At 37.5% G+C, this 20403-nt stretch overlaps 1 protein-coding gene across 8 annotated transcripts in view; it reads right to left on the minus strand.

Annotated features, from left to right (window-relative positions):
* Positions 1-20403, minus strand: part of obscnb (obscurin, cytoskeletal calmodulin and titin-interacting RhoGEF b) — a 195640-nt gene that overhangs the window by 33939 nt on the left and 141298 nt on the right. For all 8 annotated transcript variants that reach the window (XM_062991063.1, XM_062991064.1, XM_062991062.1 and 5 more), the window contains 5 exons: positions 13037-13075; positions 4771-4860; positions 2351-2566; positions 2209-2233; positions 2066-2109 (listed from right to left, as the gene is read on the minus strand). In XM_062991063.1, coding sequence (XP_062847133.1) covers positions 2066-2109; positions 2209-2233; positions 2351-2566; positions 4771-4860; positions 13037-13075 — 414 coding nt within the window. The remainder of the gene's footprint in view (positions 1-2065; positions 2110-2208; positions 2234-2350; positions 2567-4770; positions 4861-13036; positions 13076-20403) is intronic.

The raw sequence follows: 20403 nt of genomic DNA on the forward strand, positions 1-20403 counted from the left end.
GCTGTCTGAAAGGGATGTTCGGGTGCTAACCCGGATTGGATCCAAAAAACATAAAACCACGGCTGCCCAAATCACGGCAGAATTAAATGTGCACCTCAACTCTCCTGTTTCCACCAGAACTGTCCGTCGGGAGCTCCACAGGGTCAATATACACGGCCGGGCTGCTATAGCCAAACCTTTGGTCACTCGTGCCAATGCCAAACGTCGGTTTCAATGGTGCAAGGAGCGCAAATCTTGGGCTGTGGACAATGTGAAACATGTATTGTTCTCTGATGAGTCCACCTTTACTGTTTTCCCCACATCCGGGAGAGTTACGGTGTGGAGAAGCCCCAAAGAAGCGTACCACCCAGACTGTTGCATGCCCAGAGTGAAGCATGGGGGTGGATCAGTGATGGTTTGGGCTGCCATATCATGGCATTCCCTTGGCCCAATACTTGTGCTAGATGGGCGCGTCACTGCCAAAGACTACCGAACCATTCTGGAGGACCATGTGCATCCAATGGCGGTGCCGTGTATCAGGATGACAATGCACCAATACACACAGCAAGACTGGTGAAAGATTGGTTTGATGAACATGAAAGTGAAGTTGAACATCTCCCATGGCCTGCACAGTCACCAGATCTAAATATTATTGAGCCACTTTGGGGTGTTTTGGAGAAGCGAGTCAGGAAACGTTTTCCTCCACCAGCATCACGTAGTGACCTGGCCACTATCCTGCAAGAAGAATGGCTTAAAATCCCTCTGACCACTGTGCAGGACTTGTATATGTCATTTCCAAGACGAATTGACGCTGTATTGGCCGCAAAAGGAGGCCCTACACCATACTAATAAATTATTGTGGTCTAAAACCAGGTGTTTCAGTTATTTTGTCCAACCCCTGTAGATGCCAACAGGTGATTGGTCATGATTTGAAACAAAAGCAGTATACACAAAAGGCTGAGTCTTTAAAGAGAAAAAAGGACAGATGATCAACAAATGCCTGACAAATTATTGAAATGTTTGAAAACAATGTTCTTTAAAGAAAGACTGGAAGGGATCATCACACACTTTTATTATGGTCAGATAAATCTGTATTTCAGATTTTTTTGGAAGAAATTAATGTTCTGTGCTTCAAACCAAAGATGAAATGGACCATCCAGACTGCAAGTCCAAAGGCCAGGGTCTATCGTGGTATGGGGTGTGTCAGTGCCTCTGGCAAAGGTAATTTACAGAATTGATAGCAACATTAATGCAGAAATACACATTGAAATTTAAAGCAACATATCTTTCTTTCAAGATGACATCTGTTCTAAGAATGTCCAGAAATTTTTTAACAAGACATTGCAAAACCACATGCTACACACATTACAAAAGGCATGGCTACAGAAAAAGAGTACTCGACTGGCCTGTCTGCTTACCCCAATGGTGAATTATGAAAGAAAAAATGCGACAGTGACACACACAAGTCTGTACTGTTGCATACCTCCAGAAGGTTTTGCAGGGAGAATGGAAAACAATAACACCTGAAACACTTCTTAGCTTGGTATCCTTGGATTTAAAACATCTTTTTAAGTAAATCTTACATAAGTGTTTGTAAAAGAACGGCAACATTACAAAGTGAAATCCTGAAATGCAGGATTGGATGTAGATTAACAAATAAAATTAAGTTGACCAGACAAAACATGAAATAGCTTTAGTTCATACTGTCCGCAATCAAATAAAAGTCAATGTAAATGTAAGAAACACTGTGTTGTTTTATTTTGCATTTATTTATTTATTTTGCATTTTCCATACTGTCCCAACTATTTCTGATTAAGGGGTTGTACACCTGGCATATACCGATGGAATACTAATTGACTTAAACGTAATTATTTCACTTATGTTGTTACTTACTGCTAGTGTTCTACATTCTGTGCCTTATGCAGCTTTTATGCCTTTTTTTATTAGTACACAGTGTATGTTGGTCTTTTTAATCACCTGATTTTGAAAAGCTAAATGTTTATATGATACCTAACAAATAAATAATATGTTAACCTAAGAATGTTAGCGGCTAAATTATTTTCATACAGATTAAATAAACTCTTACCTTTCTTTTCTTGTTCTGGTTTACTAATTGTAATTCCACACATCCTATAAAAGGACACAGGTAAATTAAATCAGGCACAATTTATATATATGATATATCTGTTCAAAAGTGCCATCTGATTTATTTTATGTTTATAAACTTACTCTGGTGTAACAATGCATTCTGGATCTGATGAAAAAAAATAAAGTTAAAACTTTGAAATGTTTACATTTTATATATTAAAGTTTAACTAATGTCAAGAGCAAGCTATACAAAACATTTTAGAAATAAGCAAACCTGACTGACCATGTTCAACATTCAGATGAGCAGTGTTGATAGTCTGGCCAGCGCGGCTGCTAGCAATACAGACATAAGTGCCACAGTGTTCCTTTTTCACGTCCATCAGGATCAAGCTGTGTTGGCACCCCGAGCTGGCAATCTTGTATCCATGTGTGTCTGTTTTTATCCACAGAACATCCTTTGCTTGTTCCTTTAGCCAGTTTACAGAGGGAACTGGAGAGCCTAAAATGTCCAAACAATTACACTTATATGCAGTTAAATACCTTTATGTGATCTTTATGATCTTTTTATGAAGTAAAAGACACTTTTAAATAGCCTTTAATTGGTCTTACTTCTACAAAATACATTATATTAAGAATAGGCATAGTATTAATAAATATATATCTATAAATAACACATAAACATATACAAATATATACATATATATATATATATATATATATATATAAGCATTCAGTGCACCATAATGTTTGGGACAATTGGCTTTATGTGTATTTATGATTATTCAGATGTGTTCCATTGCTTCATATATATATATATATATACAGTGGGGAAAATAAGTATTTGATCCCCTGCTGATTTTGTAAGTTTACCCCCTTACAAAGACTTGAACAGTCTATAATTTTTATAGAAGGTTTATTTTAACAGAGAGAGACAGAAAATCAAAAAAAAATCCAGAAAAAAAAACATTAAATAAAAGTTACATATGGGCTTTAGCGAGCCATTACAGAACTTTGCTATTTTATGTTATTTAAATCAGACGTAAAGCTGTGTGTTTAGTTTGTGGTGGCCAGACTGCTGTTTTTAAGGATTTCAATTTAAATCACCATTACAGTACTAAACACACAGAGAAAGACAAGAACTTGTATGATGAAGAGCTCTCACATCTGAACTGCAAAAGCAACAATCATTTTTTTATACATCCAGGACAGTCATTTATGGATGTATTTTGACAAATGAAATGGCCTGCAACACATTTCAAGAAAAGTTGGGACAGTGGAAATTTAGGACTAGTAATAAGGTAAAACTAAATAATTATGTGATTTCAAACAGGCGAAATCTACAGGTTATTTGATACAAAATCAGTATCCATGAAAGGCTAAATCAAGCAGTCAAGGAGCAAAGATGGGCAGAGATCTTTAGTTTGTCAACAAAAGCATGAGAAAATCATTGAAATTAAAGACAATGTTCCGTAAGGAAAGACTGGAAGGGATTTGTATATTTCTCCCTATACAGTACATTATATCATTAAACGATTAAGGGAATTGATGAGGAATTTCAGTGCATAAAGGACAAGGGTGCAGGTCTAAGCTGAACATTTTTGAGCTTCAATCCCTCAGGCGGTACTGCACCAAGAACCGTAATTCATCAATAGTTGATATAACCACACTGGCAAAGATTTACTTTAGCAAACCTTTGTTAAGTACTACAATCTGGGGTTACATTTACAAACACCACTTAAAACTTTACATTGCAAAAAAAGATTTCTTATGTTTACTACGTCCCAAAGTGGCGTCAAGTTATTTGAGCTCTCAGGCATTAGGGATAGATCATCACACAGTGAAAAATGTGTATTGTGATCAGATAAATCCATATTTCAGATCTTTTTTTGGCTAGAAATAGACGCGGTGTGCTGCAGACCAAAGACAAAAAGGACCATCCAGACTGTTATCAGCAGCAAGTCCACAAGCCAGGGTCTGCCCTTGGCAAATGTCATTTACACTTCTGTAATGGCAGCATTAATGCAGAAAAGTACATTGAGATTTTGAAGGAGCATATGCTGCCTTAAGAATGACATCTTTTTCAGGGACGTACATGCATTTCAACAAGACATGCTAAAACACAGGCTGCACACATTATAGGCATGGCCATGGAAAAAAAAAAGAGTACAAGTACTGGCCTTCCTTTAGTCCTGACCTGTCCTCAGTACGGAATGTGTGGAGAATTTAAAAACAATAAAATAGGGCAATGACAACCCCGTACTGTTGCACACAAGATGTGTTTGCAGAAAGAATGGGACAAAATAATAATCGCTTTGTATCCTTGGTGCCAAGTGTTGTGGAAAAAAATGGCAACATTACAACGTGGTAAATGCTTTACTGTCCCAACTTTTTTAAATTGTGTTGCAAGCCTGAAATGCAGGAATTGATGTTAATGAAATGAAGTTGACCAGACAAAACATATTGGGTTCACACTGTCTGCAATGAAATCAATAACATCAAAGTCAAAGTAAATGTAAGATTTGGGGTTGTACATAACTTTTGTGGAAATGGGTTTTGTATTTAATTATAAAGATCAGATGATCAGTACATAACTATGTAAACACAATCCCTCATACATATATTTTAAGGGTTATTTTTAAATTTGTCTTCATATGTATATGACAAAAATAGAGTGCATTGAACAAAAAGCTCTCAATACAACACCTTCTACTTTGATTGACAGTGTGATGCTCGCTCCTTGTTTCACAGTCTTATCGGAGAACCTTTCCAGAAAACGAGGAGGCACCAGAGGTTCTTTGAAAAAACAGAGAATGTGAGACATATAAGAGATAACAGAACACTATTCGATAAAATTATCTCTCCTCATTTCCTTTAACAATCTGTCAGAGTGCTATGACCACCTTTCAGATTTTATTTTTGTGTTTATTAACAGATTTTTTGCTAATGTTTTAGTAGTGAAAATAACCACTGACTAATAAAACATGTAATACTGTATAACTATTATTATATAACTAAATAAAATGTAATAACACAAATGTAATAAAAGTTCATAATGTAATAAATTGCTGATAAAGTAGTAAAATCTTTATCCAATGATGTAATAAGATTTTGCACATAATGTATTACAGTATTACACTATGTGCTGCTTATTACATTATAAATTAAGTTACAGTAAAATTTAAAAAATGTAATAACGTGAACTCATAATCAAAAATAATGTTGTAAAATTGTTTCAAAACTGGAAGTAGTGTCTATAATAAAGAATAAAGAATCTTCATAGTGAGTACAAATGAAGCTACAATCCAATAAGGCCTACAGTAATAATTATTATATTATATACTCAATCATATAACTATAGATAATATCATACAATGATTAATTACCTTTTTCTCTCTTTTTACATACTGTATATATAGTGCCTTCCATTATGTTTGGGACCTCTGCTTGACAGTTTAGAATCAAATACAACCAATTACATGTGATTAAAGTACACATTCCAGACTTTAGTTTAAGACACACGTGTTGGTTTTACCATGTTTTACTTTTCTCAAAGAATCCCCCTCCCAGCATTCAGTGCACCATAATGTTTGGGACAATTGGCTTTATGTGTATTTATGATTATTCAGATGTGTTCCATTGCTTCATATATATACAGTGTATCACAAAAGTGAGTACACCCCTCACATTTCTGCAAATATTTTATTATATCTTTTCATGGGACAACACTATAGAAATAAAACTTGGATATAACTTAGAGTAGTCAGTGTATAACTTGTATAGCAGTGTAGATTTACTGTCTTCTGAAAATAACTCAACACACAGCCATTAATGTCTAAATAGCTGGCAACATAAGTGAGTACACCCCACAGTGAACATGTCCAAATTGTGCCCAAAGTGTCAATATTTTGTGTGACCACCATTATTATCCAGCACTGCCTTAACCCTCCTGGGCATGGAATTCACCAGAGCTGCACAGGTTGCTACTGGAATCCTCTTCCACTCCTCCATGATGACATCACGGAGCTGGTGGATGTTAGACACCTTGAACTCCTCCACCTTCCACTTGAGGATGCGCCACAGGTGCTCAATTGGGTTTAGTACATCACCTTTACCTTCAGCTTCCTCAGCAAGGCAGTTGTCATCTTGGAGGTTGTGTTTGGGGTCGTTATCCTGTTGGAAAACTGCCATTAGGCCCAGTTTTCGAAGGGAGGGGATCATGCTCTGTTTCAGAATGTCACAGTACATGTTGGAATTCATGTTTCCCTCAATGAACTGCAGCTCCCCAGTGCCAGCAACACTCATGCAGCCCAAGACCATGATGCTACCACCACCATGCTTGACTGTAGGCAAGATACAGTTGTCTTGGTACTTCTCACCAGGGCACCGCCACACATGCTGGACACCATCTGAGCCAAACAAGTTTATCTTGGTCTCGTCAGACCACAGGGCATTCCAGTAATCCATGTTCTTGGACTGCTTGTCTTCAGCAAACTGTTTGCGGGCTTTCTTGTGCGTCAGCTTCCTTCTGGGATGACGACCATGCAGACCGAGTTGATGCAGTGTGCGGCGTATGGTCTGAGCACTGACAGGCTGACCTCCCACGTCTTCAACCTCTGCAGCAATGCTGGCAGCACTCATGTGTCTATTTTTTAAAGCCAACCTCTGGATATGACGCCGAACACGTGGACTCAACTTCTTTGCTCGACCCTGGCGAAGCCTGTTCCGAGTGGAACCTGTCCTGGAAAACCGCTGTATGACCTTGGCCACCATGCTGTAGCTCAGTTTCAGGGTGTTAGCAATCTTCTTATAGCCCAGGCCATCTTTGTGGAGAGCAACAATTCTATTTCTCACATCCTCAGAGAGTTCTTTGCCATGAGGTGCCATGTTGAATATCCAGTGGCCAGTATGAGAGAATTGTACCCAAAACACCTAATTTAACAGCCCTGCTCCCCATTTACACCTGGGACCTTGACACATGACACCAGGGAGGGACAACGACACATTTGGGCACAATTTGGACATCTTCACTGTGGGGTGTACTCACTTATGTTGCCAGCTATTTAGACATTAATGGCTGTGTGTTGAGTTATTTACAGAAGACAGTAAATCTACACTGCTATACAAGTTGTACACTGACTACTCTAAGTTATATCCAAGTTTCATGTCTATAGTGTTGTCCCATGAAAAGATATAATGAAATATTTGCAGAAATGTGAGGGGTGTACTCACTTTTGTGATACACTGTATATATATACAGTGGGGAAAATAAGTATTTGATCCCCTGCTGATTTTGTAAGTTTACCCCCTTACAAAGACTTGAAGAGTCTATAATTTTTATAGAAGGTTTATTTTAACAGAGAGAGACAGAAAATCAACAAAAAATACAGAAAAAAAAACATTAAATAAAAGTTATAAATTAATTTGTATTTAATTAAGGGAAATAAGTATTTGATCCCCTACTAACCAGCAAGAATTCTGACCCCCACAGACCAGTTATGTGCACAAAAGGCACACAAATTAGTCCTGTCCCTGTATAAAAGACTCCTGTCACAGAATCAGTTTCTTCCATTCAAATCTCTCGACCACCATGGGCAAGACCAAAGAGCTATCAAAGGACGTCAGGGACAAGATTGTAGACCTGCACAAGGCTGGAATGGGCTACAAGACCATCAGCAAGAAGCTTGGTGAGAAAGAGACCACTGTTTGCACGATAATTCGAAAATGGAAGAAATACAAGATCACAGTCAATCGCCCTCGCTCTGGAGCTCCATGCAAGATCTCACCTCGTGGGGTAAGAATGATTCTGAGAAAGGTGAGGTCAGCCCAGAATTACACGGGAGGAGCTTGTCAATGATCTCAACGGAGCTGGGAGTACAGTCACCAAGAAAACCATTAGTAACACACTTCGCCGTAATGGATTGAGATCCTGCAGTGCCCGCAAAGTCCCTCTGCTCAAGAAGGCTCATGTACAGGCCCATCTGAAGTTTGCCAATGAACACCTGAATGATTCAGAGAAAGCTTGGGAGAATGTGATATGGTCAGATGAGACCAAAATTGAGCTCTTTGGCATCAACTCCACTCGCCGTGTTTGGAGGCAGAGAAATGCCCAGTGAGTATGGTGTTCTTGTGGTCATATCCAGCATTTCTCTGCTCCCAGCTCCCTTGAGATCATTGACAAGCTCCTTCCGTGTAATTCTGGGCTGACCTCATCTTTCTCAGAATCATTCTTACCCCACAAGGTGAGATCTTGCATGGAGCTCCAGAGTGAGGGCGATTGACTGTGATTTTGTATTTCTTCCATTTTCGAATTATCGTGCCAACAGTGATCTCTTTCTCACCAAGCTTCTTGCTGATGGTCTTGTAGCCCATTCCAGCCTTGTGCAGGTCTACAATCTTGTCCCTGACGTCCTTTGATAGCTCTTTGGTCTTGCCCATGGCGGTCGAGAGATTTGTACGGAAGAAACTGATTCTGTGACAGGAGTCTTTTATACAGGGACAGGTCTGTGGTCTGTGGGGGTCAGAATTCTTGCTGGTTGGTAGGGGATCAAATACTTATTTCCCTTAATTAAATACAAATTAATTTATAACTTTTATTTAATGTTTTTTTTTCTGGATTTTTTGTTGATATTCTGTCTCTCTCTGTTAAAATAAACCTTCCATAAAAATTATAGACTGTTCAAGTATTTGCAAGGGGGTAAACTTACAAAATCAGCAGGGGATCAAATACTTATTTTCCTCACTGTATATATAAGCAATAGAACACGAGAGGGAGTGTGTTCGGCGAGCTGAAGGCGAGTGCCGTAGATCATTACAGCCGTGATGTTATTCGCGATAACACACAACCTCAAGTGTTCTATTGCTTTTTTATACAACAGGTAGTTCCGACCTTACAATCTGATTGGTTGAGAAGCGTTCTAACTGTGCTGATATTCGTGATAAAAGCACGGTCTTTTCACACCACAATGGTATTACTCCGCTGACGCGTTGCCAGTAACGACAAGCTTCATGCACACAAACGCGCACACAGGCGACACACACTTTATTCCCGATCACGTTTTTAAATCCGTTATCTGATATACAATCTAGCGCACTGTGTAGGAAACATAAATCCGCGATCTGATACACAATCTAGCGCACTGTGTAGGGAACATAACCAATTGTCTAATATATTGTCTAGTGCACTATGTAGTGAACATGAATGCGTTATCTGATATACAATCTAGCGCACTGTGTAGGGAACATTACTGTGTTTGTAACGCGAACAGTTAGCTTAATAGCCCAGTTAGCAGCTCCTAAGAGTTCTGTTCTCACCTATATCCTTTGGTGTGTGCAAGATGTTTTTTGTTTCTTTTTTTCTCTTCGGAGGTTCTTGACTTTCTCTTCTTGTTGTTCTTACCTCCCTAAAATGAGTTTTTGCAACTTGGGATGTCTGCTTTGTAGTGTTAAACTTTATATTCGTTGTGGAACTACTTTTTGGCGGAAGGTATTGTTAATATTAAAGCATATTTATTATGAAATTCAGGGCTTCTTTGATTTATTTTCTTTCTTTATTTTGTAAAAACTGTTGTATAAAAGCAATAGAACACTTGAGGTCGTGTTATCGCGAATAACATCACGGCTGTGACGATCTACAGTACGACCGAATCACAGCCGTGATGTTATTCGCAATAACACACTCCCTCTCGTGTTCTATTGCTTAAATACAAGAGTTTTTACAAAATAAAGAAAGAAAATAAATCAAAGAAGCCCTGAATTTCATATTGAATATGCTTTAATATTGACAATACCTTCCGCCAAAAAGTAGTTCCACAACGGTAAAAATTCCCTACCCTGCCTTAGCACAGTAGGCTAAAAAAGGCACATAGTTTAACACTACAAAGTAACGCTAGTTTGGAATAAAAATAATAAGCGAATATGAATAAGCGAAGATGAAAGGAAAAGGAGAAAAAGCTCAAAATAAAATTAATTAAGAATTAAAAGATAGAATTTAGTTATTTATTAGAATTATTGCGTTATTTGTATATGTTAATCTGCACACTTCCGTTCATTGTGCAGTTAGAAAAAAAAGGCTGCTCTGTAGGATGTGCATCGGCATCAAACAGTCCGGCTCGCTTCGCTGGTGGCCTCTGTACTGTGTCTTCTGGGTCATGTTCTGCACTGAGGACTGTACTCCACCTTATTCTGTCAGCTAGTGTGGGTCTCCAATAGCTTTTTAACGAGCGCAAAACAACCGGCGGCTTGTGTGCATGAAGCTTGTCGTTACTTGCAACGCATCAGCGGAGTAATACAGTTGTGGTGTGAAAAGGCCGTGCTGTTATCACAAATATCAACACGGTTAGAATGCTTCTCAACCAATCAGATTGTAAGGTCTGATTGTAGTTTCTGCTTGTATTTCATTTGAGGATGCCAGTATTGCCTCCCAGAGCTGCTGTTTTGAGTTATACTGACAAACGCTCTAATACATCTTCCTTTTAAGGATGCTTTACAGGATTAAATAGGATTAAGGACAGGAGATGACGGTGGCCAAACCATGATTTTATCTCCTTTTATGCCCATAGCAACTAAGAAATCAGTGGTGTTTTTTGCAGCATGGGATGGTACATTGTCTTGCATGAATATGATTTAATTTAGGAGGGTTTGATTCCTCCTATTATATGATGGCAGAAAATGCGCAGTTAGAAACATATCGTTTAGAGGTCATTGTAACACCCCTAATGAGCCCCAGCATTTTACTTTCCAATATTCCGGCCCAAATCATCACTCCACCACCTCCTTGCTCATGTCACAGTCTTGTAGGAACAGGGTGGCCGTTCACCAGCCATCCACAACTCCAGAAATCAGGACCATCCAGTGTAGCATGGCATTCATCAGTGAATAAAACTTTTAGAAAATTAGTCTTCATGTATTTCTGACCCTTCTCTTGTCGAGCTTTGTTTAGGGGTGGCCAAACTACAGGTTAATGTACAACTGCCAGCCTGTGGAAGGTCCTTCATCAAGAGGTTCATGACACTCCGGAGACAGTAGCAGCTTCATATACATGTTTGTTCATATACATGTTTGCTGCGGCCTATTAATACGATCAATTTGTCAGACAAAAACTTTCCTTAATAAGCCTTTATCAGATCACATGCGAATCACTCATACATCTTTTCACATGTAAAATATTAATTGTTTTCATGTCTTTTGCAAGACATTGTACTTTTTCATGCTTTTTATCTTCAGCAAGGTCTTTCTTCCTCACCATATTGCATGAGAACTGGGACTTGCTTAATAATGTGGAACAATCTATTTAAGTAACTTACCCTTTAACCAAGATCAACTGGCAATCTATTTAACATGCCTTAGATTGATACCAGACATTTAAAAAGTTATGAGAAATAAAACAAGCAAACACTTTATTTTAAAAACTAAAACCTAAATATTAATTTTATCTAATTCGAATTAATGTTTTACTTGCATAATAATTTGGAACACAGTATATATAAATATTACAGTAGACCCTTGAGTTACGAACGGTTTACCATACAAACATTTTGGGTTACGAACGATCTTTTTCAACTTAACGTATGAACTACAAACAGAAATTAACGAAACACGTGACGTTCAGACAGCTGACGGTGTTTTTCGGTGTTTTCTTTATATTTTGTAAAATTCAATATTAAAATGTCCCCAAAGAAGGTGCAGAGGAAGCATAGTGGTAAGAAAATGAAAAAATCACTATTTGTTGTCTTGTATAATTACTCCTGCCAGTAGCTGTCACTGTGTATCAGACAGCGGGGACAGTGGGTAAGAGAGAAGAAGGAATTTGGCTCAGTAAAGCAGTCTTTCTTTCGTGCAATTACACCTACAAAATACAATTCTATTGAAATAAAGAAGGAAATAATAGAGAAATATGAGAGTTATTGTTGTTTTGGGTAGATACATTTTATATAAAAAGAAGGAAATTTATTATGATGTATGGTACAGCACACGTACTGTACTGAAATGTGGTGTGTGTTTTATGTACAGTACTACTGTGTATTGTTGTTTTTTATTGTTTATTACAGTAATGTCTATTCTATAATTTAAAATTCATAAGACCATTTAAGACATTAGAAAAGTTAAGTTAGGGGGTGGTTTGGGAGGTTTGGCACGGATTAGTTCTATTTACATTATTTCTTATGGGAAAAATAAGTTTAACTAACAAACATTTTGACTTAAGAACAGCCCTTTGGAACCAATTAAATTCGTTACATATACAATATATACGTATATACATACATCGTGTATATCTAAGAGTGTATACTACACTCTTTTGGTCTACAGAATAACTTACTACATTTTCAAATCTTATTAAATTATTAGCAAAAATCTTATTAAATTATTGGATAAAGATTTTATTACATCATCTGCAATGTATTACATTATGAGCTTTTATTACATTTGTGTTATTACATTATATTTAGTTATTACATTACATTTAGTTGTTACATTATAAATTGCTACAGCCACTGGTCTGGCTGGGATTTCTACGGACACAGTGTCTGACGGAAATACAGGGAAGGGATCACCTCTTTGCCACAGCAATTGAGACATCTACTGTCAAAATCCAGGAGTGTTGGAAGAATACACAGGGCATAGATTGTCTTTCATATATTTGTTAAAACTCTAAGTTAGCACTGCTGGTATGTGAAGTGATGCAATTGACAACCTCTTAGCCAGCACTGGAGTGAGGATTGAAAAAGCAGTAGGAAATTTTGATTTTGAGATTTTGAATGGTACACCCATAAGTAACGTGTGCTTCTTATGTGGAGTAGCACACATTTTTAGCTTTGGCTATGATCATAGCAAATTACCAATAATAAAAAACTGACTTGTGCCCATTCTAATAAGCAATACACCTGTGTTATACTATTAAATTATAATAACAAAAATAGCACTTGTTATCCACAGTGCTGTTATATTAAAAGATATCTCTGTTAATACATACCTCTGATCTTTACTTGCTCCGGTATGTGTTCCTCTGGGTCTATAAAAATAATAAATACACAGACATAAATTAAATATATATAAATTAAATACATATATTTAATTTCATTTAATTCAATTTTGCTAGGTTCTGCATCCATCCCTTTTGACTGCTAGGTGGTCATGACTGATAACACTAAAGAATGCTCTAGTGCCCTGGTAATGAACATAATATCGAAGGCATTTCATTTTATGGAGCCTTTAACAGTAAAAAATGCTGCAAAACAGCATTTTGAAGAGTCAGGTGCTAATTCTGGATAAGCAAACCAGAAATGTTACTGGCCAGTAAAAACAAAATAATAACAGAGACAAAGAGGCAGAGACAGGCAAAAAAGTGGAATGTTTTATAATCTGTCCCTAGGTAGGCTCTGACCTGGATGCACAGCTCTGTGGAATGTTTAAGATATGTGCTGCTCCTGTTTCTGCTTTATTTGTCTATATTTATTGAAGTACACATTCTTTCTGTTTGCATATCTGACTCTCTGTAAATGTTTAATTAAATATAAAATTTTAACCCATATTTTAAACTTTTTTCAGAATCTTTAACAGTGATGTTTCAATAACTGCCACTTTAAGCAGTTTTGTCTTTATATCAGTATCATGCAATGCTTAAATTACCTGGGCAGTCAACCTCTCACGTAATTTCATCATGATGTTGTCTATTTCACATTATTTACATTTATTATTACATTTATAATTTAAAGTTTCTAAACTAAAATGACTTTCTTAGATTAGTCAAGCCAACCATCTTTCCTGCTGTACTATCAGTTATTGGTTGGTATTTTGTTTACCAGTATACGCAACAAATCACTAATGTAACCATCCCATGACTAAAGATGTGGCTGAAATGAACACTTACTGGGTAAGTACACTGATCAAAGTGTTTCATTAATGTTTAATAAAGAAACATTGCTTTTGGTGTATGTGTTAACATATATTTTACCATATTCTTTAAAATAATAAAACAAAAAACAAATCAATTTAGTGGGATATTTAATCACACAGAAAGTTATACCTGCAATTTAGTGCTAAGTGCCAAGTTCCTAAAAGATAATTTCACATTTCCTAAACCTGTTTGTTTCACTTTCTTTTCATCCAAAATGTAGGGGCATTTTCCCAACTGTGAATAACGGCTCTTTGTAAGGAATTTCAGTGGGCTTAAGCTCTGGACAAATAGCAGCCCACTTCATGAAAGTTTTCTTATTGTTTATTCTTCAATATTTGTTTTAGATTAGAATTTTACTGAAGAATCCATTTTATTTTTTTTAATCATAGCAACTATATGTTCCTAGAGATAATATTACCAAGAACTGACAAATGACTCTTTGGGTTTGTTTGCTGCAGTTTTACAACCTAAAAACAAAAAAAGACAGTATGAAAAAAGAATTTTAATTATGTGTCTGACTGTTTTTTTTATTTGTTAATATACATCCATCCCTGCTTGTCAGGCCTGTAACACAGTCCACAAAAAGTTGGGACAGTAACGCATTTACCACTTTGTAATGTTAGCATTCCTTCTCAAAAAACTTTAAAGATGTCTGGAACCAAGAATACCATGTGATAAGGTGTTTCAGGTGTTATTTTTCCATTCTTTCAGCAAACACCTCTTTATGTGTGCAACAGTACATGGTTGTTGTTGTTGCATTTACATTTCAAAATTCTTTATAAATTATCTAATAGGGAAAGATCAGAGCTGTAGACATGTCAGTCCACTACCTGTACCCGCTTCTTCTGTAGCCATGGCTTTGTAATGTGCAGCATATGGGCAGAGGTAGCTCACCGGTTAAAGTACAGGACTAGTAATCAGAAAGTCGCTGGTTCAAGCCGCACATCTGACAGGCTGCCACTGTTGGGCCCTTGAGCAAGGCCCTTAACCCTCAATTGCTTGCAATGTATACAGTCTCAATTCCTTGTTCCTGGAAAGATGTAATCTTGAAGGCAGCATATGTTGCTTTAAAATCTCACTTTACTTTTCTGCATCAATGCTGCTATCACAGAAGTGTAAATTACCTTTACCAAGAGCCCTGTCTCACCCCCATACGATGACAAACCCTAGCTTTTGGACCTGTTGCTAATAACAGTCTGGATGGTCCTTTTTGTCTACAGTCTGCAGCACACAGTGTCCAATTCTTAAAAAAAAAAAGATTTGGAATACTGATTCATCTGACCACAATACACATTCCAACAGTGTGATGGTCAATCCAAGATACCTCAGAGCATAAAAAACTCAAAAAGTTATGTACTTAAAATTTTCAGATTCCAGAGAAATATGTAAACACCTTCCAATATTTCTTTGAGGAACATTTTAAACATTTAAATAATTTTCTCATGCATTTTTTTTGACAAACTGGAGATCATCTGCCCATCTTTACTCCTCAAAGGATAGTGATACCTGGAACCAAAGTTCCATACTGTCTTTTTCCATACTTTTTCTGATTTTGGGTTGTAATTAGCTAAAAAAAGAGAGACATTTTTTGGAAATTGGATTGTAGTCACTAACATAATAATGCGCAACTGTGTTTTTTATTTAATTTGTGTATTTTATGTGATTTCAGTGATATATACATATATTTATTTATAACTGTAAATAATTTACTTTTTTTTTAATCCACCCACAAGTACCAAGGAAAACTTCAGATCAAAAAACAAAAACTAATCATCCTGAGTGTTAAGGGAGGACAGTGAGTAAAGCAGCCAGTGTACCAAGGAACAAAACACTGGATACAGATGCACTTGGTTTTTCATGTGCTGACAGCATCATGGTATTTGTGGTTTTTTTGCTTCAGAGAGCTGAGGCCATTGGTTTCTATGCCAACGAAAAGCTCAATTGTTTTGACATCTCAGTCAAAATCTAAGTCTGGCATCTGTTGGCATGGACGTGGTGTCTGATAGTAGTTTTAGAGACCCCAAAATTGTAACTTTCCAACAATGATTCTTAGAATCCCACCTCCTCACATTTTGAGATTGGGCAAAATAAAATTGGGTCCTCATCCAGGCAAGTGTGTCACAGTTCCAGTTCACAAAAACTAAATTTTTGCCCTAACTGTAGATATGGGCGTTTTCAGATGTGTAGCTATTTTATATGGCCATTCTCTAATCTAAAAAGGTCAACACAATTTTCCAAATTGTGTGTTCTCTTAATTTTGCCATGTTAAACAATGACTAAGATAATCTGACCTCTGTGTCAAGTCATGTCATGCTGTCATTACTTTGCAATCATCGACTGCACAGATGGGTCAGCTTTCTCCAATTCCCTCTATCTCGTGTCACCGGTATCAGATTAGCGCCTAATAATGCAATCCACATTTCTGTCATAACACTTTGACTCATCACACAACATAACTTGCAAGAATGTGGTTCAGTTGCTCCTTTTCTATTTTGGCCATCTAGTAAACTTGCTCAGTGGTCATCATATTTCTCCATGAGATTTTCAGCAGTTTTTCGATGTACTTGTTCTCAAAAGCTTGAATGTGTCTTTCTTCTTTTTTATTTTTGCCAATGTCCGGGCTTTACGTCCATATGTGGATAGTGGCTGGACACAGGCTTTCATTAATCATAGCTTGGTAATGGTGCTAACTGACTTTTTTTTTAAATGTTTTTCCATGACCTTGTCAATTTGCCCAATGCCATTCTTGACTACACCTGCATGCTCTGCAGTACTTGATACGCTCTACTTTCCATATATAAGGAGTCCACTTGTTCCAGTGTTCTACCTTTTTATAATAATATGCAGTTCTTATTTACCATTACCAAGCTTTCATTAATCATAGCTTGGTAATGGTGCTAACTGACTTTTTTTTTTAAATGTTTTTCCATGACCTTGTCAATTTGCCCACTGCCATTCTTGACTACACCTGCATGCTCTGCAGTACTTGATACTCTCTACTTTCCATATATAAGGAGTCTACTTGTTCCAGTGTTCTACCTTTTTATAATAATATGCAGTTCTTATTTAGTGTTTGTCATCACTTGGGTGTCACGAAAGATTTAGATCTCTCATTTAAGGCACACGTTAATAATATTACTAGAGTTGCATTCTTTCATCTGCATAATATCTCTAAAATAAGAAATATACTTTCTGCTAATGATGATGAAAAACTGATCCATGTATTTATAATGTCTCGGTCAGATTACTGCAATGCTTTTTTTTTACTGGATGCTCTGGCAGACCCAAAAACAAACTCCAGTTCAAAATGCAGCAGCTCGAGTGCTAAATAGAACTAGAAAGTTTGATCATATTAGTCATGTTCTATTATGTCTACACTGGCTGCCAATCAAATTCTGCATTCATTTCAAAATACTTTTACTAATCTATAAAGCACTACATGGTCTGGCTCCACAGTATTTGAGTTAAGGCTTGTTGGCTTAAGTTGGCTTCTGGCTGTGTCTGGTTTCTGACCCCTAGGATCAGAACTGTCCAACCCAACTATAAACAAAAGCAGTTCTAGGTCACTCAACTGACATTTTTCTTTTAAAGATTTTATATAATATTTTACTACTTTTTCTGTTGTTTACCCCAAGGTGGTTCTGATGGAAGCCTGTTTAACCACCTAAAGTTGAAGCCTGCAAGTCGACACTGCTGTGCCAATAATGCAGCTCTTGCTAGATATGATGGGACCCCATTGTGTTTTTGCACCGAAATGTCCAAAACTTACTATGGACTTTATCACAGACTGAACTGAATAATGAAGAACTTCAATTGCTTTCTTATAACATAACTTTTTATTATAACTTTTAGTTTCAATGAATTTTGTGTATGTATGATTTGTGTAAATCCTATTCATTCAAATTATTCTCTAGGCCACCCAAGGAGGATGGGTCACAAGTCTGTTTCTTCTCAAGGTTTCTTGCCACTGTCGCCCTTGGCGTGCTCAACAGGGTTTTTTTGTTGGTCTGTTGGTCCTCAATTCTGTAAAGTTGGTTTGAGGCAATGTCTACTGTCAAAAGCACTATACAAATAAATTTGACTCAGCTTGACTATAACCTAGTCATGGCCAAAAGTTTTGAGACTGACACAAATTTTGGTTTTCACAAAGTTTGCTATTCAGTTTATATGGTTGCAATTTGCATTGAGATTATGTGATAAGAGGAATTGCAATTAATTGCAAAGTCATTCCTTGCCACGAAAATGAACTTAATCACAACAAAACCCATATTCACTGCATTTCAGTGATCTGGTTAGCTCAGGTAAAAGTGTTAAGAAGGACAATACAGCTGATATTACTCTATTATGCAGATTGAATTAGAAAAGACTGAAAATCATTAAAAATCAAGGAAACGTAAAGGATTCAGCTATGGAATTGGGTTATATCAGTGCAGAGCTTGCTCAGGAATGGCAGAAGGCAGCAAGGCAAAGACTTTTGGAGGATGGCCTGGTGTCAAGAAGGGAAGCAAAGAAGCCACTTCTCTCCACAAAAAACATCAAGGACAGACTGACTTTTTGCAGGAAGTACAGAGATGGACGACAGATGACTGGGGTAAAGTTATTTCTCTGATAAGCTCTCTTCAAACTGTTTGGGACATCTGCTAAAAAGACTGTCTGGAGAAGAAAAAGTGAGCGCTAACATGAGGCTTGTGTAATGGTAGTAACGCATCCTAAAACCATTCATGTGTGGGGTTGCTTTTCATCCAATTGAGTGGGCTCACTCACAATTTTGCCTAAGAACACTGCCATGCATAAAGAATTGTATTAAAACATCCTCCAAGAGCTTCTCCCAACGATCCAGGAGCAATTTGGTGATGAATTTGGCCCCCTGCTGGACCCTCTGCAGTTTGCCTACCGGGCAAACAGGTCGGTGGACGATGCAGTCAACATGGGATTGCACTACATCTTAGAACATCTGGACTTATGTAAGAATCCTTTTCGTGGATTTTACCTCAGCATTTAACACCATCATACCAGAACTCCTCGACCTCAAACTGTCTCAGCTCAGTGTCCCCCCCGCAATCTGTCAGTGGATCACCAGCTTTCTGACAGACCGGACACAACAGGTGAGGCTGGGGAATATCACCTCTGACATAAGAACAGTCAGCACTGGTGCACCACAGGGCTGTGTCCTCTCTCCACTGCTATTTTCTCTCTACTCAAATGACTGTACCTCTGCAGACCCAACAGTGAAACTTCTAAAGTTTGCAGATGACACTATGATCATTGGACTAGTCCAGGATGGAGATGAGTCTGCATATCGGCAGGAGATTGATCGGCTGGTGCTCTGGTGCAGTCAGAACAACCTAGAGCTGAACACACTAAAGACTGTAGAGATTACAGTGGATTTTAAAAGTAAACCTTCGACACTGCTCCCCATCACCATATTCAACAGCACTGTGTCTACCGTGGAGACCTTCAGGTTCTTGTGAACTACAATTTACAATGACCTAAAGTGGGAGGCCAACACCAACTCCATCCTCAAAAAGGCCCAGCAAAGGATGTACTTTCTGCGTCAACTGAGGAAACACGGTCTGCCACAGGAGCTGATGAAACAGTTCTACACTGCAGTCATTGAATCTGTCCTGTGCACATCCATCACAGTGTGGTTCGGTTCAGCCACAAAACAGGACAGAAGCAGATTGCAAAGAGTGGTGGATAGAGTGGCAAAAATCATCGGTGCTCCTTTGCCCACCCTCCAGGACTTATACAAAACAAGGATTAGAAACCGGGCATAAAAAATTATCACAGACTCCTCACACCCTGGACACGAACTTTTTAACCTCCCTGCACACAAAATCAAACAGACACTGTAACAGTTTTTTTCCAGATGCCATCAAACTCATTAATAACTAAAACTGAACTGCTGTTTACTGTTGCTTACATGCCACACTGCACTTTATACATGCTGTATAATACTGTAACTGCATCTTACCTTACTTAACTATTTATCTTATGCTATTTTTATATTTTCTGTACATATGCAATTCTGCTGAACATGTAAATTTGTACATTGTCTACATAGTCTTGTCTGTATATTGTATTGTTTGTAAATTGTAGAGAGCTAACAACAGCCGGAAACAAATTCCTTGTGTGTGTAAACATACTTGGCGAATAAAGCTGATTCTGATGAACAATGTTTTTCCAGCATCACAGGCAAAGGCAAACATGATAACTAAGTGGCTCTGTAAACGAAACATTGAAATTTTGGGTCCTTGGCCAGGAAACTCCTCAGATCTCAATCACATTGAGAACCTGTAGTCAATCCAAAAAGTGGATGGACAAACAAAAACACAAAGTTGTGATAAACTCTAAGCAATAATTAGGTAAGAATGGGTTGCCAGGAATTCTGATATCCAGCATGCCAGGGAAAATTGCAAAAGTCTTGAAAAAGAAGGGTCAAC

Source organism: Trichomycterus rosablanca, chromosome 3 (genome assembly GCF_030014385.1).
Source record: "Trichomycterus rosablanca isolate fTriRos1 chromosome 3, fTriRos1.hap1, whole genome shotgun sequence".
NCBI classification, from domain to species: Eukaryota; Metazoa; Chordata; class Actinopteri; order Siluriformes; family Trichomycteridae; genus Trichomycterus; species Trichomycterus rosablanca.